General features: G+C 39.0%; 1 protein-coding gene across 1 annotated transcript; it reads right to left on the bottom strand.

Moving 5' to 3' along the window:
* Positions 1–13,879: 13,879 nt before the first annotated feature.
* On the bottom strand, positions 13,880–26,505 carry olfml2bb (olfactomedin-like 2Bb). Its single transcript, XM_051405334.1, has 9 exons — positions 25,790–26,505; positions 24,069–24,341; positions 23,844–23,951; positions 22,359–22,523; positions 22,049–22,274; positions 21,040–21,492; positions 20,724–20,900; positions 17,854–18,050; positions 13,880–16,062 (listed from the first exon to the last, which is right to left on the bottom strand). Exons 1-9 carry the CDS (start codon positions 26,084–26,086, stop codon positions 15,673–15,675), a joined length of 2,286 nt encoding a protein of 761 aa, XP_051261294.1. The 5' UTR covers positions 26,087–26,505; the 3' UTR covers positions 13,880–15,672.
* Positions 26,506–27,325: the final 820 nt, after the last annotated feature.

Below are 27,325 nucleotides of genomic sequence, written 5' to 3'. Positions count from 1 at the left end.
ACATAAACGTACGTTATAAAACACACTGTTAATGATTAACCAATTATTCTCAACTTATCTGGTTTTTGACCCCTTACCAGAAAAAACCCCAAAACATCTGGTTTCTTGTCACGTTGCAGATGTTTGAGTTGTTTGAGTTGTTAGCAGTTCCACCAAGGTGTGATTTCCCCTCTAAACCGCTCACATGCTTTCATTTAAATAAATATTTGAGGGACAAGAGGTCAAATTATCCAGTAACTCACAAAGAAGCAAAGGTTGTGGTTTTTTTTTTCCCTGTTTCCTACCCCATTAATCATCTCACAACCCCCCAGATTTATCTTGTGACCTTTTGAGAGGACTTGAATAACACACACACACACACACACACACACACACACACACACACACATATATATAAATATAAAACAGAACAGTACTTTTACTTTGACACTTGAAGTACATTTAATTGATAATGTACTTTTACCTAAGACAGATTTTAAATGCAGGACCTTTACTTGTAATGTATTATTCTTACATTGTTGTACTGGTACTTTTACTGAAGTAAAGGATCTGCGTACTTCCATCAGTGGTTATGACCTTTTACAGCTTTTTAAAGCTTTGGATTAGTTAAATGTAAATTAAGCTTTCTCATGCCTTAAAAATAATATTAGCCCAAAATGAGACCGTTTACAATTATGATCCTTAACTGGATGAAAATAAGGTTGGACCGCTGATGCTTTGTGGTTTTGATTAAATGCAAAGTGGACCATCAGTGGGTCAGCTCAGGTTTCTGTCGGCCAACTGTTGGACAGAGGCGACTCTGTCTGGCTGACAAATGTGGGCCAATCAAAGATCAACATCATCGTCCTAAACCGGATGAGGAAAGTTTGCTTTCTTGGTATTTTATATACACTTTGTTGTTGTTGTTGTATTGATAGAAAAAGTAACCCCTGGACAAAACCCACTGCTGATAAATCTGTATTTTCCAATGGAGTCTTCCTCAGTAACATATGGGTGCCACAAGATGGCAGATCAGCTTCAGTGAAAACATCTATACCCTGTGGCCGCTTGAGAGAAGCTTCACAGCAAAGAGACTGTTCTGCCCTGTGAACCAGGGAAAGACTTCAAACAGGAAGTGTTGAACTTGTAACAGCAAACAGCATCAACAAATAAACATGGGGAAGATGAGAAACAGCTTAGGAAAGTATGATAGAATATAAAGCAGAAGAATTCTAAATGATCTGTCTCTAAGGAAGACCCCTTCAGTTGAGGTTTGAGCAGCAATTCTAGATTTCACAGTAACTATTGTAAAGTATGTTTCTTATGCAATATTCATACATCCTGACCTTTTGCTGACACAATATAATAAAATTGCTGTGAGATTTTAAGTTTACTATATAAATTCCTCTGCTCTATTGATTTGTTTATCATCATCATCTCTGGTTCAAATGTAAAGCTGGAAATTGTAGTAGTTAGAAAACTGTAGGGGAGACTGGGGTTGGTTGGCACAGAGCCATTTTCTGGTCCTTTTGAAAGTCACAGAAACAAAAATGTGATATCAAAATGTTTTCCTGATCTGCACTCATCTACTACTGTATGTTAAAGCAGCTGAAAGTCACTACCTTATTTGGTGAGGGTAACATTTCAGTTTGCAGTACTGAAAGTAAAGTGGTCTGTTGACTGAACGTATTATAACAGTGTTAGACTGAGGTACTGAAAATGTGTTACTTTGAGTTAGACACAGATATCAGCTACATTTTGATATTAGATTTGGAAGTCTGTGATAAGTGACGGTAGCTGACTATCTAGTGACTAGAGTTGGGTGGAATGTGAGCAGGCTTGGTTAGCACTGTAATGGCTTTCCTGTTCCTGAACTTGTAACTGTTAATATATACATATTTGTTAGGTATTTTGAGAGATTAAAGACTTTTTTTTAAGAGTAAAAAGAATGTATACACTGTAAAAAAAATAAATCTGTATTTGTAAGGGTTTCCTGTTTAATTTGCAGATTTCTTTCTGTAAAATACATGATAATATTAATAAAACTACAGAAATAACCTGTAAATTTATTTACAGTGTAGTGTAGTGTAGTAGTATTTTGATGGGTCAATGATGGGTAATTAATCAGTTGCTTAAACACATTGTTTGGTTTTAAAAATGGGCAGATATTCTATTAAATGTTCTTGTTTGAATTAAATGTAAAAGTGTAAAATGTAAAATGTTAAAAGAGTTTATTTTGATTGCTTAATTTTTGCAACTATAGTATTTTAACATTGTCACATTGACTCATGGTGTCAAAAACATGACTTTAGTTACAAATCACATAATTTTAGACATTTACATTAAAACATTTATGTTTAGCTTTACTTTAACCTTTCATTTGCTGCTGGTAAGAATATTTCAGACAAATATAACAGAGATAAAAATGTGCCAACCAACCCTGGTCTCCTCTAGGTGTTCCCATTGTCAGATAAATAAATAATGAATAAAGTCATTATTATGAACAAAACATTAAATATCATCTCAAAATGCCAGCTATGGGTAAACAGTACAGTATGCACTTTATACTGTTCTGATCAGCCACTACATAGAACCTTAGGACTGTTTTTGACATGCACAGAATCTTTATGTTGGATCTTACAGCATCTGGGCATTTTGTTTTAATCACGATTGCAACTATTTGAGGTGTGCAGCTTATTTCAGTGTGATAATGTCAGTGAGTCCAGCTCTCCTGCGTAATCCTCAAAGTACAGTATGTGGATTGTAGTGGTATTAAGTGAGGCTGGACTGTAACTCAGCTGTCCTGTCCAACACACGCCTGGAAAACTGGAGCACACACACTGGAAATGTGGTGCAGAGAGGAGGGGGAGGAAGAGGAGGAGGGGGAAAACAGTGGCCGCCAACAAAAAGAGAGGGTTATGTAAAGGAGGTGGAAAAAGGGTTTAAATAAGGTAAAGTGAAAATGTGTGAAAATGACAAGAAAAGAAAGGAAGGAGAGAGCGGGGATGTGGTCTGAGTTTTCCATGCTCTCATAAGAACTGGAATTAGGTTTTAATCAGAGGGGACTTCCCACACTATTTCGTGTGTGTGTTATCCAGTATACTGTAATACTGCGGTTGCAGTGTGAAAATGCATATTTTAGTATATCAACAACAATCTCCCTTTAGGAAGAGAAGGAAAAGATTCTTTGTTTCTGGAAGTCCAGTTCTGTGGTTCTACAGTAGCAGGGCCACCCATAAGGGGGGACATAGGGGGAAATTCCTGGGGCCCAGCTGCTAGGGAGGCCCAAGGAGGCCAACAATTAGTTCATCCTACATATAAGCAATGATAAGTAAATTTAACCAAAATACTCACCGTTACTTATTAAAACAACAAAAATAAACATTTTATTTATTGTTTCTTTAGTAAAATGGAGCCTGTTTCATAATGAAAAACCCTTTCTCCTCTCCAAACTTCAAAAGTGTACCGCGGGCAGCCGGCCACATGACCTGAGAAATAACTACTAAGTAATGCCTGAGTAAATTTCTTTGCTATGCCAGGACCTGCACATAAATCAGGATGCCAGAAAAGAAAGGAAAAATAATAACGTAATGACCGACTCTTTTCAGTCAGCTCAAAAAGCTGAGCCAGGCTGAAGAGGTGAAAAATAGCTAGGAGGCTAACATTACAGCTAATGTTAGTTGCCAAAAGACAGCTAATGTCAGTGAAGGAGCCAACACCAACTGTGCGTGCCTATGCCATCGACAGACACCGATCAGCCATAACACTGTGAGCACTGACAGGTGAAGTGAATAACACTGATTATCTGGTTGTCATACCACCTGTCAGTAGGTGGGGTATATCAGGCAGCAAGTGAACATTTTGTCCTCAAAGTTGATGTTAGAAGCAGGAAAAATAGGCAGCGTGAGGATTTGAGCGACTTTGACAAGGGCCACATTGTGATGACTAGACGACTGGGTCAGAGCATCTCCAAACCTGCAGCTCTTGTGGTCAGTTCCTATCAAAAGTGGTCCAAGGAAGGAAAAGATCGATGACATGACAGCTCTCCAAAAGTGAAGCCAAAACATCTGGATCACCTCCTGGAGGCTGACTGCAGTATAGGTCATTCAGCCAGCTGCCTCCATGTTAGCAGATGGGCTAAAAAACAAAAGTAAACATCAGTAAACATTTTTCCCAAAAATATTTTCTGCCATTTTAGGTAGTTCTTATCATGCTAATGTATGTTCAAGTGTTAATTTTTCTGGTAAGTTTGGTTTTAATTAGTTATATGAAGTCATAATAAGGGGGTTTTATGTCATGATTGGCAGCTGAGCTCTGCTCCCGATTGAGTCGGCCGGGTGTATGAGCCATTGTCCAACCATTTCTATGAGCAGGCCTTTACAATAGTACTGTATGGAATGTTACATCTTCATCTTTGATATCAAGAGGCTGCGGTATCTGAATGTCCACTTCTTATGGTGAACAACAAATGCCATACCATAATTTAGTTGGCTGAACAGATACAGATACAGTACCCAGTAATAAATGAAGAGCTGAAAAAGCTGACTCTTCTTGCTGAACTGAGCTAAATGATCTGGATCACTGAAAAGAGCTGAAATCAGTTCTGGACAACAATGGAGCTCTACAGCACAGAGGAAGATATATCAGGCTTTGATATACACACAATGCTTGTTACGTTATGTTACACATCATCTAACACAAAAACTGAGGGACATTTTAAATAAACAGGAGAGGTGTTGATTGTTGCATTAGTTAAATGAAAGCACAATTTCTGGCTTTGTTATACAAACACAGCATTCAATTGGTGAAGGATGTGAGGAGAAAGTTGTTTGTGCTTAGAAAGGAACTGGAGTTAATAGCAGTGAGACATTGTTCATACTGCACCGTCTGTCTGTCCACAGCTGTAGTAGTACACTTCTGTTTGACTGACACTGCTTTATTCTTGGAGGCAGAGACATAACTTGATACTTATAATGCCATTTCATGACAATAAAAAATTACAGACCCCATTTTTAGTCGCTTACATGAAAATAATTAGTGATATACTGGTCCTTTGGGGAACATTGCTGCTGGTTGAAAAGCTCCAAACTGATTCTTTCTACACTTAGTTCAACTGTACATAAATGTATCATCCTCCTTTCTCCTCCGATGGTTTTAGTTAACCTTACAGCCTGTGAGAGCATCAAAGCTGGCAGGATTTAAGAAATCCTTGTTTAAGTGCTTTAAATAAGACACATACTATATGGTATTATTTTTTAATGAATAGATGTAAATGGTTCTGTTTGCAGTTAGTGATCTGGTGAGCAGAGACATGTTGGTGGAGTCCCGGACAGCCCGCTCTCTCACTTTAATGCTCCTGAATGTCTGTAATGGTGTGTCTGCTAATAAAGTTGACATTGAATGATAGCAGTAATAAAAGTGCAGTCATGCAGATGCCAGATGTAGCTGGAAACAGAGAAAATGTCTGGTGATTTCTTTTTTGTTGTCACAAGTGTTGTCACAATGCCTTGGTTTTTCCTTTAATGGCCATACTACTATAATGGACTGCTGATAAATGTGTTGACTAGGTTCCAAGTTGGTAACACTGATCAAATCCTTCTGTTGTTCTTCTCCGTTGTCTTTCTTTTTTCCTCTTTCTGTCTGTATCCTTGTCTAGCCAGCTTGCTGACTGTTGAAACTATTAAATCTCCCTAAGGTTCTGTTGCAAATAAAGTTCACATTTGTTAGTGCTGCTAAACTTTTAAGCAATTTATTTCATTTTTCAACCCTGTGAGAATTAATAACACTTAAATACTGTATATGTTTGAAGTGTAAGCAGTTTTTGTTGCAGTGATTAATATCAATCTCATGTCTGAATACACAGTCGGAGCCAGGAGGCAATCAGCCTTCTGTTGAGTGATTTATTTCAAATGGGGGGTGAAATCATAGCGTGTGGTGTCGAATTCTAATTATTTGTATCCTGAAGTGTCAGACACAAGACCCTAAAATTGTAGATTTATACACAGTAACACAATAAAAAAAGTCAAATCTCCTCTACAACCAACTGCACAAACTTGTGTCAGTCCCACCATTAATGTTCACCCTTCTTGCCCCTATTAACAGCGACCACCGCACACAACTATTGTTCTCCTATAATACACCAAAAGTATCTTTATGTTCTCACAAAGATGCTGTCTTTTGTCCTCCCTCTGTTCCTCTTGAGTTAACCTCTTCCTCTGACCAAACACATCACATACAATAGATGTCCACCCTCCATTCTGTATGATAGCTCTGTTGGCCCTCTCTGGTGTCTGCCTGCTCCAGTAACTGTTGTACCTACATAACACTCAGTTTAGCCCTCTGGGGTGTAAATGTGTTTGAAGTACACAGGACATCATATGATAAGTTGCACTAAACTGAGGATACTATAAGGAATATAATGACTGATCACTGGCATACAAATATATGTTAAATAGGAGACACATCTTGATGAACATGTTACTAACTGAATTTGAGGACTCTGTTATCTGTTGTTGTGGTATTATGCCAGATTACTAACAACATGTGTTGTGATTGTCAAGGTAAGTTGTATCTGCAAAACTGAAGGTTTTAATTTCACATTACATACCATTATCAGACAGAAAACTCATTAACTCCATTCCAGTGGCTGAATGCCAAGTCTGGGACATGATCTTTGCTCATCGTCAAGTCATACATGTTGTAAAATCTGTTGAATCAATTTTTTATCTTCACACCCTTGCAGACCATCTGTTATAGTATTATGGCATGGATTCACATGCAGCAGATTTGTCAGCCTGTCAGTGCATATAGGTGCCGTAAATGGGAAAAATCTCTCTATAGGTTTGGGCTAAGCCCCAAATGTTTATGTTCGGCTCTGCTGTCGCACATATGTACTTACTAAAACACATGTCTTTATTGTGTAGTTTACAGAGTAATAGAGAGAATAAATGATACATTCAAGTATTGTTTTAACTCTATTCACGCAGTGAATCTTGGTTACAATAGTTGTATAGTGGATTTACACTGTGAGCATTTTGATAAATGCACATGAGAGTGATATAAACCATTAGAAAAGCATTATAGTCCACTTTGTCACCAAGGCAAAGTCAATGCATTATTGGAACAAGCAACATTTTCATTGAATGACTGTAACTCTTGAGGGGTTTTGAAAATGAAAAACTTTTACGCTGCCATGAATCATTTTATATGTCTGATGACTTTTACCACTTTAAAGCACATTTGTGTCACAGTTATGTCTGCACTTAACAATCACTTTCAGAGTGAAGCTCTGCAGACTGAGTTATTGTTCTCACTGTCCTGCACAGAAACAGCAGCAGCGATGTTAGGATGGAGAGGACCTTACTGTGTTGGGAGAGAATGAGATGAATCCAGCAGATGTGTCCTGCTGCAGTCTGGACTTGTTAGCATCGTCATGAATAAGCAGAGATTTCATGTATATGTCTGACACTAGCTTTTGCTCATTGTCTGCAACCAGACTACAAGATGACTTTGATTAACCTGCTTCCTGTAACGTGATCCTATGGAGAGTTACAGGAACGACAGCGGGAGAGCGGAGGAGTGACACGATGGAGGATGTGAGTCACGTTCAAACCCCCGACCCTGTGACTCTGCGGTTTCTGTGTCTGGGCTCTCGGGAAAACTAGACAGGGTTTCTCCTTTAAAAGCACTCAGGAGAGATCTGCTGCCCTGATTGGACTTACAGGAAAGGTGATTTTCACTAGCTGTGGGCTCAGTCATTATTCGAAAGAATGTAAAAGGCTTTTGGCAGCACAACTGTGGGAGTCAGACAAAAGTGCAGTATTTGCAGATTCATGCATGAACTTGACTTTCCAGAAAAGGCTATTTCTGTCTTTCTATCTTTTATATTATATTCTCAAACTGGCTGCAGATGGAAATGGCAGACTGAATGATTTTCCATTATGTGTGATTGAAGTGTGATCTTCTGGCCTCCAACTATTTTATTCTCTTCATCCAGTTCTGAACAGTTTTATATCTCTGTGAGCGACCTGAGCTGCTTGTCATTTTTGTGTTACTCCCATCATTTATTGACCACAACAGCATTTTTCTGTCAGTGCTTCAGTTGTGGGGTTTTATTTCTCTGTCTGTCTGAGACGTTCAGAGTAACAAACCAGATGTTGTGTCTGGGGGATACATTAGCTCTCTCTCCTGTCTCCTTCTCTTCTCATCTCCGCTCCCCTATTTCCTCTCCCCTCCATTATTTTCCACCACTTTCCTCCTCTCTTTACCTCTGCTTGCTCTCTTTTCATCATTCACTTCTCCTCTGCCTTGTAGTACGTTTTCTCCACCAGCACAGAGGGCTCGGTATTTCAAATCATATGCAAACAAAATTATTTAAACCGCCATAACCCCATACCTATTAATTTCCCCCCTGAATGTTTTCACTAAGATTCTTGTTGTAGAAACAATTACAAACAGTACTCTGTAAAAGAAAATATTGTAAAAATAAAACAGTAATATTCCAGCAGCTAGGGCAGCTTTTTAGCTTTAATTTTACAGAAAAACGTATGTATTTTTTTTCCTTTTTAATGTTTGATTAAAGATATTTACTTTAAATGTAAAACAATGAAAATACCTATAAATACAGGCAAACACTGCTATAATACAAATCACCAGGCTTAAATTAAAAAAAGAGTGCTGTTTTTATTAGATTGTTCTTATTATTTATTTAACGTTATAGAACTGTAAAATAAAATGTGAAATTACAGTAATTATTCCTGTTTACCAATGCTTATACATTGATAAAAACATTTATTCAACATTTTTTTCCATAATTATACAAGATATCTGTCAATTAACAAAGAAATCTGACTTTAATTACTATTAACTGTCACTAATTTTACATAATTTTAGAAATGTATGAACAGTATTATCAGTTTAATCTTTTTATAGATTTGCAAATGTATTTAGGCTCTTTTGATATGAAAAAAGGAAACTTCGCTTAAATAAACATTCATTTTATGATTCACATTCGACATGTAAATTCACAGGCTATTTTGTAATTGTATTAATATGTCTATGTATTTAAAAAAAGTAAAATAAATGGGGAAAACCCTGTAAACTTTTTTTTATAGTGTATATATTTTATACCAGCTTTTTCCAGCACTGCATTGAAGCTACATGATGCTTACACTGAGTGAAATATTCAAACTCATGATGTCTTTTAAATTAAAAAATTCCCAGTTTGTGTTTCCCCGTACAGAGTTGTGGTGGAAAGACACAACAGAAAAGAAACACAGAGATGACTGTAACTTTGGAAGATACCATTTTTATTTGCCTAACTCAGACTACAAAAGCTTCAGATAAACTTTGGAACGTATTTTTATCCCAGAATAAGGACTGTAGACCTCCATCACACTGGAGGTGCATTAGACACACCCTCCAGGAAGTTGCAAAGTTGCGATCGCAACAATTACACAAAAAGCCAGCAAAGATCTGGAGGGACTGATTAGGGAGGGATCTGTTAATGTTCAGTATGCACAGGAAGAATGGTTACAGCATGTAGAACCTGTTTCAGTGTTCATATGGCCACCTGAGAGTAGTTTTAAAAAAAACTCCATTTTACACACCAAAGTAGGTTTCCAGGTGTAGGGGAGTACTAATGCACATGTAAAAAGCGTTGCATTAAAGGTGGAGCTGAGGCGGGCTGATTGAAGCCTGGTTACTGGAAACAGCTGCCTGTGAAACTATAAGTCTTAATATATATTTTGAGGCGTGAGTTATATAAAAATTCACCCACCATACAGTTGTCATGAGTTGGGAAGCTAGCTATAGAGACCTGTTTTTTTAGTACCAGGCTGTAAACGTGTTTATTTGTGCTGTAAAGTTGGGCATTTTGATATGGGGCCTTGTGAATCACTTCTGAGGCCAGCCCCAGGTGGCCGCTTGAGGAACTGCAGTTTTTGGCACTTCTGCGTTGGCTTGTCGGCCACAAGTTTGAAAAAAATATATATATTTGTGGGTGTGCAGTTAGAAAGGAGAGAGTTAAGTCTGGGACACAACTGAAGATGAGCTGAAGACAAACCACCAAAAATATTATGTCCACCACTTTTTAGGAGCATGAACCTGACCACTGAGTAAATATATGAGACGACACAGTATCGACTAGAGCTCTGTAGGTAGACGACCATACAAATCCCATCTTGGTCCCATCAACCCTCATCCCAAAGTAATTCAGTTACTTTTGAGAGAAGTAACTGTAACTTATTACTGTTTTTCAGTAACACTGGTTATAAGAGCGCAATGAGTACTTTTTTAACATACATAGTAGTCTCTGCTGTTTTTAACCACCTTATTGCACAATAAAAATAATAATAATGAAGAAGAGACCCTCAGCTGGTGTTGTTTCTTTCTCTTTTCTGTTCCAGTCATGCTGTCTAATCCCTCTTAAGTTCAGAGACAAGACTTCAGGGCTTTCACTTCCTGGCTCTCTGCTCTACGTACTGCATCATGCAGTCAAGAGAAACAACAAAAAAATGGCAGTATGTTCCAAAATGTTCTAAAATGTTCTTATCTATGGTTTACTTCCTCTTTCTGTCCCAGTAATATGCACAAGTGACTGCTCCTCCCCACGGGTCCAACATAAATGTACATCACACAGAATGATGAACTGCATCAGTGAAGACTGCAGGATGTCTCTGCTGTTATCAGTGGAGTTATGGGAATGATGAGAGCCTTGGATTGGATGCGTTTTGGTTGCTCCAAATGTGAAATCCACAGTGAAGAATCTTGGCATCATGTTCAACGACCAAACAAAATCACTTGAGGGAAATTATCCGTGCTTTTATATTCCACCATGCCTCGACTATTATATCACCTGTGTCTGCCTCAGCCACCTGCACTAGCCCCGCTGCTCCAGAGATCTACAGCCAGCTTCAACATCTCACATCACACAGGTTTTGGCTGCTTTTCACTGGTTGCATGTCAACTTAAGACACGAATTAGGTTTGACCCTGAGGGCCAAAGGTATCTAAAATGATCATTTCATGTTTTTAGCACATAAAAGTCTGATTTATTGTGTTCATTATCTGCCTCTTGGAGTGGCCAAACAAACACTGTTAGATGTCTCTTTAAATTTTAAAGCACAGTACTGTAAAGACCTACTGTACAATACCAAATTTCTTCGTTACAGTAAAATACCTTAGTTTATAGTGCATTGTGGGTAATTTATATCAAGCAGGAATATTTTACAGTATATTTTTATATAGTAATATTACAATATTAGTAAATAGAGATTTCATATATATAATTATTAGTAGTAATAGTAATTATAATAGTTATGTGTAATTATTAAAATTAGCAGTAGTATATCAATATTAATATAACTGGAAATATCACAGTACAATATAATAAAATACAGAAGAAATAGACCAAATTACTAAATTCTGTAAAAATACAGTAAAATCGTGTTTTGTAGTAATACAGCATTCTTTTCTATAGTGTACATTGCATTACAGTACAGTTACAGTAATTTATTAGAAATCTAAATACAGCAACTTGCTAGCAACCGTGCTGCCAGTAACGTACTGTAAATATTCAAGGAAATGGTTTACAGTGAACATTTTGAAGCTACGACAAAAATAAAAAACACACTGTTACTGCTGTTTTTTGAGCAGCTCTAAAGTATTCACAGGCACATGTCATCCTGTTCAGATAAAAGATGCACATAAATCAGAGGAACCTGTCCATCATCCAGTGTGCAGCAGCTCCCTTGGCAGCAATAGAGCAGTTCCTGCTCACAGAAACAGTGCACATGTAGGAAAAGTTGATCAGAGGCTGCTGAAGCCCTGTGGCAGGGACAGCAGCAGCCTCTGCTTGTGTTTTGCTTCATCAGTGTTGTTTATAAACAGTGGAATATTCCAGCACTGAGACTGTTTAAAAGCTGCCATGCTTCTTTTACAATTTGGTTACTTGTTATTCTCTCATTTTTTTGTCATCAACAAATCTCATGACAATACCAAAACCAACACTGAAATTATCTACCAACAACTACTGGGTGTGTACTACTGCTGCCCCAAATACTCACTAGAGCACCAAATGTGGATCAATCCACTGCTGGAAATAGTCCCCAGTAAGTGCACTATTTCCTCCTGTCTGACTAGTGTTTGATAAAAACTACAGTGCCCAGCTGTTTTAGGAAATGTCTATACCTTTTTAACTGCTTCCCATTTTATTCCTGACTTTCACCTCTCCACCTTTGCATTGTTCCCTGTGGTCTCACTCTGAATTCTGACTTTTATAATCTCATTTGTTCTTCATTCCCCCACCTTTCCTGTCACCTCTGCCATTTAATGTCTACGTGTCTTCTCCACGGCCTATTTTCATCCACCGTTTTTTCTTTTCTTTGGTCCCTTTCCACAGACGTCTGTTTAGCTTACTTTCTCCCACCTCCTCTCACTCCGTCCACATCTCCTTCTATAGTTAAACACAAATGACCTGTGAGTGAGTGTATTTATGAACCAAAGGTCTCGATCTCCACGATAACCTCTCTCTTTTCTCCTCTCTCTCTATATTTATTTTTCTTTCTTTGTACAATTTGTAGCTCAGTGGCAGTCAGGAATGTGTATGCAGATACCGCTGCTATCTTTAAACCAGAGATTATGCAGTACAGTGTGTGTGTGTGTGTGTGTGTGTGTGTGTGTGTGTGTGTGTGTGTGTGTGTGTGTGTGTGTGTGTGTGTTCTAAACCAGATGCTTTGCTCTGTGAACTTGGACAGATAGCATCCTTAGCATGTGTTTTCACGTGTGTATGCATGTGTGTGTGTGTGGTCCCCATGCTTTTCAGACATTCAGACCAAGTGGTTTGAAGACTGACACTGTACAGAACACACACACACACACACACACACACACACACACACACACACACACACACACACAAACATACATACACACATACATTCATACAGCTTGGTGAGTCTTTTTGAGTATGCAGTTGATGTGAATGGGGGCCTTTCTTCTGCATCCTGCTAGGTGGTCACTTACCACACACACACACACACACACACACACACACACACACACACACACACAGACACAGACACAGACACACTCTCTCTCATACACAAACACAAACACACACTCACACACAGACACCACCACATAAATATGTCAGTTATATAACTTTTGATGTCAGCTCAGCTTTACTGGAACATTCCTGCTGTAATTCATGCATATGTAATCAATATCTTGTTTATGTTGTCGTTTTTTGGAATTGTTTTGTTTGAAAATTCATCAAAAAATATTTCTTTTGTCCTACTTTACGTGAATCTCATTATTTGCAGCTGCTGCACACTCACAGTGCATGTAAGATTGAAACATTAAGATAAGGAGCCACAGTCAGCCACAGCAAATAATATTGTGTGTGTGTGTGTGTGTGTGTGTGTGTGTGTGTCTGTGTCAGGTTTGGTTCTCTGGAGAGTCAATTAGCAACCACGTGTCAGAGGCTGCAGGACTGGAGCAAAGGGCCTGTAAACTAGTCCATGAAGCAGAGATATATACTCCCTATGTGCTCGCCTGCTTTCAAAATGTGTCATTGTTATAAATGTGAACTGGACTGTGCTGAACCAAACCAGACCAGACTGTAAGCCAAGGTTCTCCGTGATTACGTCTTATCAAGCACCAGTCTACGTGAGCCTCTCTAACATGTAGAGGGTCTGCTCTGTGTCCTGAGCATTCCCTGTCCGAGGTTCACCAGCATCTGGCTGGGGCTTATTTTCCACCCTGGGATCCTTCCAGTGGCTCCGCATGCTTCCAGGAAAACTAAATCAACCCCAGGAATAATGTCCACCGCAGGCTGGACATGAACAGGACAGGCTGAGGAGACAGAAGGAAAAAAAAAGAAAAGGAGAAAGACTGGAAAGTTTGTTATGTTAAATATTTTATTATAAATTAAAAAGAACAAAAAGGCAAACTTATAGTAAAGCAGTCGAGATCAACCTTGTCTTTTTTTTCAACAAGCAAAGCAGGGTGATGCATGTGCTAGTGTGAAAATGGTTTTAAATGAACTTCAATGGCAGATGAACAGTTGATTCCCACCTGTACTAACAGCTTATAATGTGAATGTTATTGGACAGGAGTGAGGATAAATATGCAACACGCAAAGCAGACATACAGTAAAAAAAACATACAGTATAGACCTTGACCATGTATGAAAATAGGCTGCTGCTTCATTCCACACTGAACATAATATCATTAAACTGATGTTAGATGCAACACTTTAAGTATAAAGTCTGTATCTTCAGTCATTATCAGAACCAGCTTCTATTCTCTGGAATTAAACCCTGCATATTAGACACAACTCTGGTTTAGGTTTTATTATATTTCTGACTGGCATCATAACAGTAGCTTATTGACCAGAAGTTATGGAAAGCTGCTGATTTTTAGTGGCATAAGTCTTCACAGGCACATGTAATTCGATGTTTTGAATACAAGATTAATGAATTAACACTACAACATGTCATTTTAAATAAAAACAATTTAGTACATCTACTGCATTGTGTTTTTTTAGTGAACAACACACGCATTGAGTTTTCTCAACTTAAGTTAACTTTAAAGGCTGAGTTGAATAGGATAATTGTTGCATAATTGTTGTTACTGCAGACTTTAAGTACAAATAATTTGGATTTTAGTGTATTCAACTTAAAATAACAATTGACTGAAGTTTTCAACTGATAAGTAAATTCACTTATCTGGGCTTATAGGGTACAGCAAAGTTGTTCAGGGGTCTTAAAGGGAAACTTCACACTGCACTGCTGCACTTTCATAAAGTTAAGGGAATTCACAAAAAACAGATCTCTCTACATTCACACCTCCATTTCAGCATGGAAGTTATAAACAAGAACGTCTGTGGACCTGTGAGTTGAAATGATTTTTAAAAAATCTCAATTGAAAGGTAAAAAAACAATTAACACAGGCTTAAATTTGTAGTCTTAATGCCAAAGCCAAGACAATAACCCTGATATTATGAAAGTCCGACTTTACAAACCTTCTCCAGAATCTCACAATAACCCTAAAGTAGTAAAGTAAATATACCAAATACTTTTATCATAACAGAAACCAAAGCCTAATCTGTGATTAGAGGCAGAACGTTTTGATGAGCACTGTTGTTTTATGTGAAATATACACAAGGAGAACCCTCCACACACAAAATAAAGCTGAGGTGAGAAAATGTGTCCACAAACTTTAACGCTGGAAGCAAATTTTCTTGAAGAATGGGATTAACAGGGTAATTACTGGCATTGTTAGAACCATCTGTGTATGGTTAAATATGGAAGTGTGCACTCATGCATGCTCAGTTTCACAGTGATTTCTCCACCAGTGTGAACATGCAGAGGGACAGGTATACATAGGAACATTTCCAATTAGAGAAACAGAGTACGATACATATATTTACAATCATTCATACGACCCCTGGGGTTTTGTCCTTTTCCAAATATTACTCTAGTGAGTAAAGTGCTGCTCTTGCTGGTTAACACTTTGGTGTGAGAGGCTGAGGTCAATATAAAAACACATTCAGTTAGACTGATCCACAGTCATTTAGAAACAAAATCTTTTCAGTTATTATCTTATTTCTTCTGACCTCATGCTGGATATGCTAACTTGCTGGCCGTCAGTCTAACCATCAATTCTTCCATCTGTGCATTCATTCATTGTGCTAGTAAGCAAAGACGACATCATACATCATCTGATGTCCATCGTCCCACGCGTACAGTTTCTTGTCTAGTGGGCAGTAAGCCACCTGGGAGGTGTGTGCGTGCATGTTCGTGAACGCCAGGCTCGGCACAGTGTGTGTGAGTGTGTGAGTGTCAAAGGCGTATGTCACGTTAGCGTAGTGACGCTCCACACTGTCCACTGCATAAAGTACGCCGCAAACCAGGAAGCTGTTTCCGTAGCGACCACGCCGGAGACCCGTGCGGAAGGTCCGTATTGGCTGCAGGTCTCGGGAGCGGAGGTGGATGAGCAGGATTACTTCCTGATGAAAGCCCTCTGTGTCCAGAGCAGGGTAGAGCAGCCACAGGCCAGACTCATCAACAGCAAACTCCACCTGGTAAATACAACATCATGTTACAGTGAAAAAGCTCTAAAAACACTACCTGCTCAGCACCAAATGAAAGGCAAAGTTAGCTACTAGCTGGTGAGGAAAGTGGAGCATTTGGCAGCCAAAGAGACAGATTTTATTCCTAAGAGTTGGTGGAGACCAAAACAGAGCTAAACTCAGAGTGAATATTAGACTTAATACGCATGAATGATCATTTTTACGCTGTGTCTGCTGGATGTGTAAATAAGCAACTGTTTGCTGACAAGCTCCCAATATTAACTTGATAATAGGGATCAACCGATACGTTTTTTCAGGGCACATACGGATACCGATTATTAGTAATCAATGAAACTGATAACAGATATTTAGGACTTAGATACAAGTAAAAATGAAAATCAGTGGCAAAATGAAAATAACTACTGGACGAGTGTAACTAAGTACATTTACAATTTTGAGGTACTTACCCTTCCATGTATTTCCATTTTATGCTACTTTAATACTTAGTAGCAAATACTTTCTACTGCACTTATTATTTATTTGATAGTAGTCACTAGTTACTTTGCAGATTCACATTATTAATACAATATAAATCAACTATTATGATATGACTTTGATTAATGATGTATTATTACAGATTAAGCTACCCAACAGTACGAAGTAATTAAAGTGATGAACACATGAAAGCATTAATAATCATTAATCCAATCAAATGGGCCATTCTGCACTTTGGTACTTTAAGTCTATTTTAAAGCCAATACTTTTGTTTTTTTTGTTAAGTAAGATTTTCAATACAGAACCTTTACTTGGAACAAAGTATTTTTACTGTGGTATTGCTACTTTTACTTTAGTAAAAGATATGACTACGAAGCATATCAGCCAAAATAGCATATTTTTAAATGTAATTATTTTATCTGCAGTTGGATAGAAATATATCCTTAGTGCACTAAGCTGGAGCCAGGATGTTGTTAGCCTAGCTTAGCATCAAGACACCCACTATCTAACCCAGTGCATGTCATAACCCTCCAACTCACTGTTACAGTGAGATTTACAGAAACAAAAAACAGAAACCTATACTACTGTACTACTACTCACCAGCCATATCTATAGCCAGACGCTGCACAGACGTCCTGGGCTAAAGAAATGACTACAGCACATAACTCCTCCAAAACCACAAATTAAGGTTTTAACATTTCTGTTGTTCTTATTAAACAGATGCAAGATGCAACATACTAATAATGAGACTGAGTGAGAGATAAGTCTTTTAGCCAGGCTAGATTTCCCCTGCTTCCAGTCTTTATGCTAAGCTAATCACCTCCCAACTGCAGCCATTTGCAGACAAGCTCCCCATATCATTAGTCTCTGAAACACATTGAATAAAAGTATTTTCAAGAATGCTGAACTATTAAACCTGCGAAGCAGCTGGACTTCAAGCTATGCGCCTGTGTCCAAACAACTTCCCAGATAGTTCTGTCAAACCATCTGGTGCAGTCCGGTTACTAAACTATTCCCTTGAACTATTTTTTTCACTGTTATCAGGGAAAAGTAACTTGTACAAATCCACACATATTTCTGATACACATGGGATTTGAACAGGGAAACACACAACAAATACATCTCTGTTTCTAATCCTCACTATTTGCCCTTTTGAACTCTTTAGTGATTTGCAGTGTTTTTATTCCCTTCACTGACCTTTTATGACCCTTTGCAGTGTCCCAAGTGTATATTCCACTAGTAAATCATCATGTAGTGTTCCTCATACTGTTACCACACTCACATAAAGTATACCATGGCTCTTACTTCAGTTTGTGTCCTGTGAACTTGCTCCTCCAGTAAAGCATCATGGAGTGTGGTCCAGGCAGCTACGTATCTGTGTCTCAGGTCATATCTGATCACGTCCCTGCTGAAGGCGCGGTTGTAGTAGAAAGCTCCATTAAACACAACGTGGCTTGTTCCAGTGAAACTGTAGGGCAGCTTGTATGAATTACTTGCCTGACCTGAGCAGGAAAAAACACATACACATACATGCAGTTGGTAAGAACAAATGTAACCATGACTGCACATCAAGGTGTGATCCATCCATCCATCCATTATCTACTGAAAATATTTTTCAAGTAATATTTTACTGGGCTTTTGCACAGTAACTGTTACCTCAATGAATGATAATATTGTGTGCTTTGTATTTTGTTTATTCATTTCTAAAATAAAAAATGATATAGATGTGAACTATGGTGCCAGTGGTGTAAAGTACTGTAGTGACAATGCGGCATGCTGTTATGGTATATCGTCTTGTCACATGATAAAATAAATAGAGACTTGACATTAGACAATACCAACATACATATTACCCAACAATCATCACTGCACATCTGTATATGACAAAGATACCAAAGAAAATAAGAAATTATTAATTTACCAGTATTTAAATTTTTTATTTTTTTTATTTATAGTGTTTATGCTTTATGTAGAATAAGCATATCATTTTGTTACAGATTGCTACTGACTATTTTACAAAATGAACGAATGAATGAAATCATGATGTAGATGAGTTTGCCTTTTTGAGGACATATATAGCAAATGGCATCTTGTTTAATATTGATTTCTTTGAACACAGGGGTATTCCAGTGCAACCACACTGCCTGCACTGTCTTTATTTACACCCCTGCCTGGTGTAGTGCAGAAAGGTAGAGGGACCCTCAGACTTGGACTGAAGTCCACACTGATGTGGAGATGGTATTATTTTTGTTAGTCAACCAACATTAGCCAATGTTGGTTGTTGACGCAACATTGTAATTGTCAGCTTGTCACAACAAGCATTAGCTCACTGGCCACTAAATGCAGAATTAAACTTTGAATGTGAAGTATGCTAAGATTGACTGCTAGCCTATGTGATGTTTAAACACAATTGCCACTGTGAAACTTAGTGAAGTCTCTGAAGTTATCTTATGGGTGGTGAACTCAACTGACCAATCCTAATATTGTATATGTGCTAAAAAAGAAAAACAAGACACATATTATCCAATGTAATTTGCTGCAGTTCCATCTGGATATTACTATAGAATCATATTTAAATATCTGTTATCTGTTTTTCCCATATCCGCTAGCTACACAGAAGCCCTGAAACATTGGTCAGTGCCAGATAGTCGATGGGTAACAAGATTGGATTAAAGGTAATATGACACAGTGTTTCCCCAGGTCACAATTAGGTCATTTGCAAACCTAAAAGCAGAAGGTCATGGCCTGTCTTTTTCAGAGCAAAAGTTCAACTCTCTATCTCTGGGATGTCAGTGCAGCTGTCCCGATAAGGCTGAGCTGCCTATGTCTCCAGAAGAGGAAGTTTGTAGGAAGACAGGCTGTACTGACTGTCTCCCCTTAGAATTTACTGTATGTGACCTGAGTGACTTAGGCTAACTTGGGTTTAGGATCCAATACCCAATAAAATCTTCACACATATATAGCAGGGTGAAGCATAGCCATATTTGGACATTAATGAATCTCAGTAGGTCTGGTAGGGGTTAAATGTTCCCCCACCAGCAAGTAACATTCAGAATTGGCTGGCAGTACACAGTGGTTCTCTGGTATTACCTATCTCTGTTCTCCTCCATGGAGCTTCAGTAAATGTTGATGATAAAATGCAATCACCTGCATGAATTGCCGATGATGCGCATATTTATGAGATAAGAACCACCATTGCAAGATTTGGGCTTAATATGTGCTTAAGGACAACATCAGCTTCGACCACAAACTAAAGTGATTAGGGCGGTGTATTGGCAAGAATCAGGCAACACAATATTACACATATCATGATACAGGGGTTACTATTCAAAGTCACTCCAAATACTTCTGATGTGTAACACCTCACTGTCCCTCCACTGACTCCATCACCACTGAGTAACTCCCACCAGTGCAGAATTGTTATGAGTGTCGTTCTAGAGTGACGTAAAAGTAAGATAAATTCTGATTGGACTGCTCACACTGAGGTTGCATTGCAAAAAGTCAGACCTGTATCTGATTTAGGACCACATCTGAAAGTGGCCCTAATCAAAATTGGAAAAGGATCACATTTGTGCTGTTCACGCTGTCATGAAAAAAAAACCCAGATCTGAGTCACATATCAGCACTGATTTGAGCCACTTTTGCCTGCCAAGAGAGCATTGTCCAGTCTTTTTGCCAACTGTTTATTCAGTGTCACCAGCTGCAAAACATACTTTAAAGGATGCTTTTAGGAGCACTAGGAGGAGCCAGAGGAGCCTGATTATTTACAGATTATCTGTCTCATGTAATGTCAGGATACAGTGAAAGTTTGAGCAAATATGAAAGAAAGATTCTTTTTTTAAATGAACTACTAATGGTAAATGGACCTGTACTTGTAGAGTGCCTTTCTAGTCTTCTGACCACTTAAAGCACTTTTACACTACGTGCCACATTCACCCTTTCACACACATTCACTCAGCGATGGCAAAGCCCATCGAACAAGAAACTAACGCATTCATACGGGAGCAATTTGGGGTTCAGTATTTTGCTCAAGGATACTTCGACATGTGGCGGAAGGAGCTTGGGATCGAACCAACAACCTTCCGATTAGTGGACAACCTGCTCTTCCACTGAGCCACAGCTGCCCCGCTACTACAGCTTAAATCTGTTAAAACACAAAACACACACTCCTATACCTGATTTGAAGGTGTCCATGTCTCGGAACTCTAGGAGGTTGCTGCCATAGTGACCATTAGTAAGGTAGATGACGTTGCCATGGCCGCGAGCATCTCTCATCCAGGCTCCGTCACTTAGGCCGTAAGAGTTCTGCTGGACTGGTTCAGAGAGGCTGGCTACTGTGTCCTTACACACTGCTGCAAGAATACACACCAGAGGTGACTCTGAGTCAAGACTCTACAACAGGATTAGCATTTTTCACTTATTCAGTAATACAAAATCCTAAAATATGTGCCCTCACTACCAGATTAACTACTGTATTATATGTAACTCTACCAGGCTGTTTTGTGGTCTTTAGTTGGTCAGCGGGGCTCTCCGTCCAGCTGAGTCGACTTTTGGGTCCTGGCCGAGAGTCTGCCATGGGAGCTGCATCACTGGGTGGACCTATATTGGTATCTAAGGGTGAGGTGGTATGTTGATTGATGATGGTAGGCTGAATAGAAGTAGTAGTAGTAGTAGTAGTAGTAGTTTGTTGGGTGGTAGTTGTCAGTTTGGTTGTTTTTGCTGGTAGGTTAGTGGTTAATTCAGCCGTTGGTTTGATGGTGGTGGGAACTGGTTTGGCTGTAGTTGTGATTTGTCGGGTGGTAATCGGGGGAGCTGTTGGTTGCTGAGTGGGTGCTGGCCAGCTCAGTGAAGGTCCTGCACTCTTAGTGGGGAAAGTCCTGGTATGTGGGAGCTGGTCAGAGATCAGTACGTCCTCTGAAGCCTTTGTAGTTAGAGTACCGGTAGCTGTAAAAGAAGGAAAATAAGAGTTAGAAGAAGAGAGAAATTTTATGTTGAATTATTTCAGTTCTATCTGCCTGATAGAGCACACTTAAGGCTTTTTTTTAATTATGAGCCGTTCACATTCACTTTCACAAACAAATATTGCTTTGGTAATCAAAGTTTTGCATCAGTTGGGCACAAATAATCATCAGACATTCCAAATGAATGCTAGTGTTGCTTTGTATGCTTCGTTTACTAACAAGTTCTCCATATTGACTTTTAAGATGATGATATATTAATCAAAACAATATAATTTGATATATTGTTGTATGCTTATTTCCACTGCCCCCAAGTGGCAACAAAAATCAGTTACTGCGAATAAACTAGTCTCAGTTATTATACAGCAAGTGCGCTGCAAGAAGCAGAGCCAATTAATTGTGCTAAGTTAAAACAACATCCATCCTGACAGGTTAGGAGGGGAATACTTCGGGATGTTGCCATCCAGTCCTAACAGTTTTTCAACACAATGTGACATAAAATGAACGCAGCATTATTGGTTGTAAGGATACATCAGACTTACTACTCTTTCTTTTCCAGTTATCCTCCTCCTCCTCTTTGTAGCTCTCCTCCTCTGCCTTGTAAAAGGTCACGCCCCTGATGACCATGCTGTTCTTGTCTTTGATTGGCTGCTTTGGCTCTATCTTGTCTTTGATTGGCTTTTGAGTTCCTGTCTTATTCCTGATTGGCTGTTGCTGTTCTAGACCATCTTGCTGCTGGTTCTTCTTCAGCTGACCTTCATAATTCTTCTGCAACAGGACAAAACCATGTCTAATTTATTAAGAATGTTTTCCGTTGAGGTAACAATATTTTTGCTTTCAGACAGTCAGTACCTGCTTGTTGGCGTAGGCAGCTGCTCCACTTTTTGGTCCAGCACGCTCCAAATCATTCGTTTTCTTTTTTTTCTGCTGGGTCTTCTTCTCTTTCTCCTTTTCTTTTGCTCTTTCCTTCACACGTTCTTTCTCTCTCACTCTCTCAGTGATATTACGAGCAAAGGCCTGGAGTGCACAGACAGGATGACGGTACATAAACAGTCCAACCTCACAGTGGTTTACTTAAAGAATATACAGACTGGGGGCAAAAACCTGAATAAATGAGCGGAGAAATATATCAAATGCAGATTCTTCCATACAGTGCACAGGGGTTCATTGAATGGTTTGATTAGTATGAGTATTTTACAGTCTTTACCATCACCAGATGATCCTGATAATGAAAATATAAAAATGTAAAGTATCTATTATGTGACTGGAGCTACAGTCAAAAGTTCCATTTGCTTTGTACCACACATTCTTCTATATGAAAAGGAGTTTTTTTTAAGAGAGTTTGGAGTTACATTCCCTCAACGCAAGACTTGGACCTGTATATCTCCAGAACTCTGAGGGGAGCAGGAAAGACTGCGGCCAAACCCCTCCCACCCCCGACACAAACTCTTTGATACACTCCCCTCCGGCAAGAGGCAGCGCTCCATCCGGACCAAAACCTCACGCCACAGGAACCGTTTCTTCCTGACTGCAGCTGGTCAGGGAATATTTGCATTTGCACACTCCATCCTCTTTGTTTTAAACACTGCAGAGCTCTTTTCATTTTTACATATTTCTTAATGTGAATTTCTAATTTATATTCAAGATTCTTAATCTGCAGTACTTATTTATTTCTGTTTTCTCTTACTATGTTTATTGTGACCGTTATAAACAAGCCAAATCTCTTGTATATAAAAGAATAATGGCAATAAACCTGATTCTGATAATATGTTACCTAGATGCAGTGTTGGGAAGAAACTGGTTATATGAAATCTGGATTATGTAATCAGATTTTAAAAAATAAGTAACAATAAACAACCCAGATTACGTTTGAAAAAAAACATAGTTGTGAAGGATTAATAGATTACATTTTTGATTAGGTCTTTAAAATACCCAAGGCATCATAGGATTGCCAGTGGACGGCTAACAACCATGCAAACAATAGTTTTCAATACGGAAAAAAATGATAAATAATGACATTCTATGTTGTTTGATTTGACCAAGTGTAAATGCTGAATGTGCTAAATTAATTTTATTTGCATTCATTTGGAGATGTTTAAAGAGAAAAAACAATATTCGTGGAACTCAATTATTTGTAGCTGTGTCCATCCCGTTAGATTAAGGTGCAACATTTTCATTGTTTGATTTTAGAGTAATTCAAAAGTATTGAGATTAGATTATGTTACTACTTGTGTAATTGTAATGTAATTTGTATTAATTTCAAAGTTATCTGACCCAACACTTGCTATCATACTAAAATGTATAGTATATTAACATCTAGTGTCTGTGTGAGTTCACCTTCTCCATGTTGTCCACCCTGGTCAGCAGCTTGGTGGTGACAGAGTGGAGCTTTAACAAGTCCATTCCATACAGAGAGCCTTCCAAGAGGTCAATGATAGTGGCAAGCTAAACAGGCAGAAATCAGAGAGTTAAAAGACAGAATGTAAGAAAAACTATTATGAAAAAATCTTCACCTAGAATAGAAAAACTGTGAAAGCGCCAGAGTTTCCACATGGTTTCTACCTTAATGTCATCTTTGCTGGCCTCCTGTAGTTTTTTAAACCTGTAGTCTCCCTCACAGGGGTTCACAGCTGAAGCTGGAGCCATGCACACACACTTCTTGCAGTCGGTTCCCTTGGTAACCGTCTCCACAGTGTAAAAATCTTGGGACGATGATGCCAGGTTGCCATCTTGGATGCGGCTGCAGTCAGAACGTTTGATTGGTCGAACAATGCAGCGACACACACAGTCGGACCCTGAAGACACAGTCTTCACTTTGTCGTAGTCACCCAGCAACTGTAAGAGAGGGACAATGTTTGTTCTCTTTCTTTCTCTGTATCTTTTTAAACTTACTCAGGCTGCTCAGATGAAACAATACATTCCACTTTAATATAAATATGTATTTGATACTCAATATAAGACTATATATTTAGAAATACTTGAATGAAAACTAGAAAAGAGAGTTACAGCATTGATGCTGTGCAGCTGCAGCAGTGGTGAGCTGCCTGGGAACAAGATAGCAACAGGCATTTACAAACAGGCACTTTTTGGTTTGGAGCACTGAGGGGCATTACATAACCAACCACCAGAAGGATGCAAACCGTTGCTGTGGTGTGAGCGCACACACACATACACACAGGTCTGGGTCTGATTTACCACGTCATTTAAGCTGAGCTCACAAACTGCAGGGTTTGGATTGTGTTTAAAGGAAAAATAAAGTATATACCTTGTTTTGCAAGTAAGAACTGATGTGTCTAATGCAATGGCTTAATCTAATTTTCATATCTGGAAATGATACATTTAAGGTTTACAGTTAGGAAGCAACATGTGGCCAAAAAGTGCTTTGAATTCTCATGTGGTTTTCACTTGATGAAGTGGATGGAAAGTATTCTACCGAGATGTGATCTGACACACGAGACTGTCAGCAAAGGAGATCAATCGAGGTCTAGCTGAGAGAGGAAAATTAAACTGGTTGAAGTTCAGGCAATTTAATATTTCCCATCATTTGGTTTTTAGGAACGCAGAATATGGATTTTTTAAGCCGATACAAATCAATAACTACCTGCTTCTCACGGCCAACAACAATAAGACAACTGATCTTTATATATTTTGTATATTCAAGAGAAGTTCACAACCTGTAGTTTATGCACACCTAAGGGTAAGAAAGACTAAGGTGTAGTGAGGAGGACTAAGGTGTAAGATGGAGGAGTTCATATTCCATAGCTCTGACATAACCAAATCTAACTGACATCACTATTGTTAACACTAAAATAATTCTGACTCTTCAAAACCTTCACAAACATACTTTCATAGAACATGATGCCTATCAAATTCTGTAGGCAAAATATAAATGCAAAACAAATCATTATATCCTAATAATTGATCAGCTATTATAGAACTATCAGAATATTACAACATAATTTAAATTTCCCATTATCGACAGATCATTTATCGGCCCTTATATATCGAGCCAGCATGGCCCATACAGGACTTCCCTTCAACTCAAACAACTTTTGATCCTGTTAATACATTTTAAAACTGTTTCTTTTACTGTGATAAGTGCTGCTTAAGTGTGTTGAACAATGCCGAATTGAAGAGTGCCTCTTTGAATCTTTGAAATATGTGAAATCTTTCTTTTCTTTTCTTTTTCTTCGTTCTGTGCGTTTGCTGTGCCTAATTTGTCATTATCCTGCGAGTTTCCGTATGCAGTTTGGCGATTAAGTAAATATTCAAATTACACCGACCTGGCTGATGACATTCTCTTGGTTGTCCAGCTCCTCCTCCAGAGGCTCGCTGGTGGGCTGCTGGACTCCCTCCGCACCTACAACAGGAGCGTCTGTCCCCGGAGACAGCTGCTCCCCTCCTCGCACACTCTCCTCGGCTCTGGCCGCGGAGGGAGCATCATGGTCCGGGTTACCCAGCTCTGCTGCTCCGGCCAACAGCATCTTCTCCCGCAAAGGGTCCGCGCTGCTGTCCGCCTCCAGAGCATTAAGTCCACTTACCGCACAGCACAAAATGAGCAGTGAGAATCTGCGCCACATGTCTCCACAGAGGCAGCAGACAGTGAACTGCGAATAAACTAGTCTCAGGTTGATTATCAGGTAGTTGGAGCCAACAGAGCTGAGGGAACAAACGCCCACGGATCTAAATAAAGGTTTACTGGAAAATAAGTGTCCACCTCCCAGACGCTTAAAAACAGTCTATGGGTCCTCAAAAGCTTATTAACATCTCCAACAAAGTGAGGGGTCGCTGGTCCAGGTCCGGTCTGAATAAAGCTTGAGAATAAACCTGTGCAGTATGAATAAAGGAGAATGAAGGTAAAAAGAAGAAGTTATGGAGAGAAAAGAGCTCTATTCGGTTCCATGCGACGTGTCGCCGGTGAGCTGGGTGGCACCGACAAAGGAGACAGACCTCCACACCACACCGGCCCCGGTCCAAACCAGGACTGACTGACTGAGAGAGCGAGAGAGAGAGAGAGAGAGAGAGAGAGAGAGGGAAGGAGCAAGAGATAGAGAGAGAGAGAGAGAGAGAGAGGGAAGGAGCAAGAGATAGAGAGAGAGAGAGGGAGAGGGACTGAGAGGGAGAAGGACTGAGAGGGAGAGAGAGAGAGACAAAGGGAGAGACAGATCTCCGCCCTTTTCGTTTGGAATTTTAACAAATACCATGGAAGCTTTCCCCCTTTCCCCTTCTTCTTAATGAGTGAGAACAGACAATTAATTTGTGTCTGTCAAAATCATGAGACCTTACACAAAGATCAATAGTCTGGGCACAGTTTAAAATCATTGTGCAAGGCATTCTGTATGGACCTGCAGGTCCATGTAGACTCAAAGTGATCATGATTAAATAAATAAGTAGACAATAAATAAATATGGACAATATAATAATCCAGTAAATTTTTAAAACTCAGCTCATTGTTAACAGTTTATTTTTCTGATTGTACACAATATACATAAAGAGTATCGATCGAAGAAGTATCGATTCTATGGCTGTGTTGTGAACCAAAAAGCACAAGTTAGGATGCTAGGAGAGGAAGAGGCAGGGGCAGTCGGTTTGCGAGGCGAGAGGGGTCCATGTAAAAGCAGGCACGCAGGAACTAATTTCAGTGACAGGTGCTGCTGACCATACTTGCATGCAAGGGAATATGTGTACATGCACACACATCTTTTAAACACAGAGGAATGCTGGAGACATATGTTTTTTGTTTTCACTTCAGCTAAAACTTGCACATAAGATACCATGACCAGATTAACCTGGTAAGGGGCCCTGGGGCATATCAATTG

This window comes from Dicentrarchus labrax, unplaced genomic scaffold (genome assembly GCF_905237075.1).
Source record: "Dicentrarchus labrax unplaced genomic scaffold, dlabrax2021, whole genome shotgun sequence".
Taxonomy (NCBI): domain Eukaryota; kingdom Metazoa; phylum Chordata; class Actinopteri; family Moronidae; genus Dicentrarchus; species Dicentrarchus labrax.
This window is presented reverse-complemented; position numbering and strand designations above follow the sequence as displayed.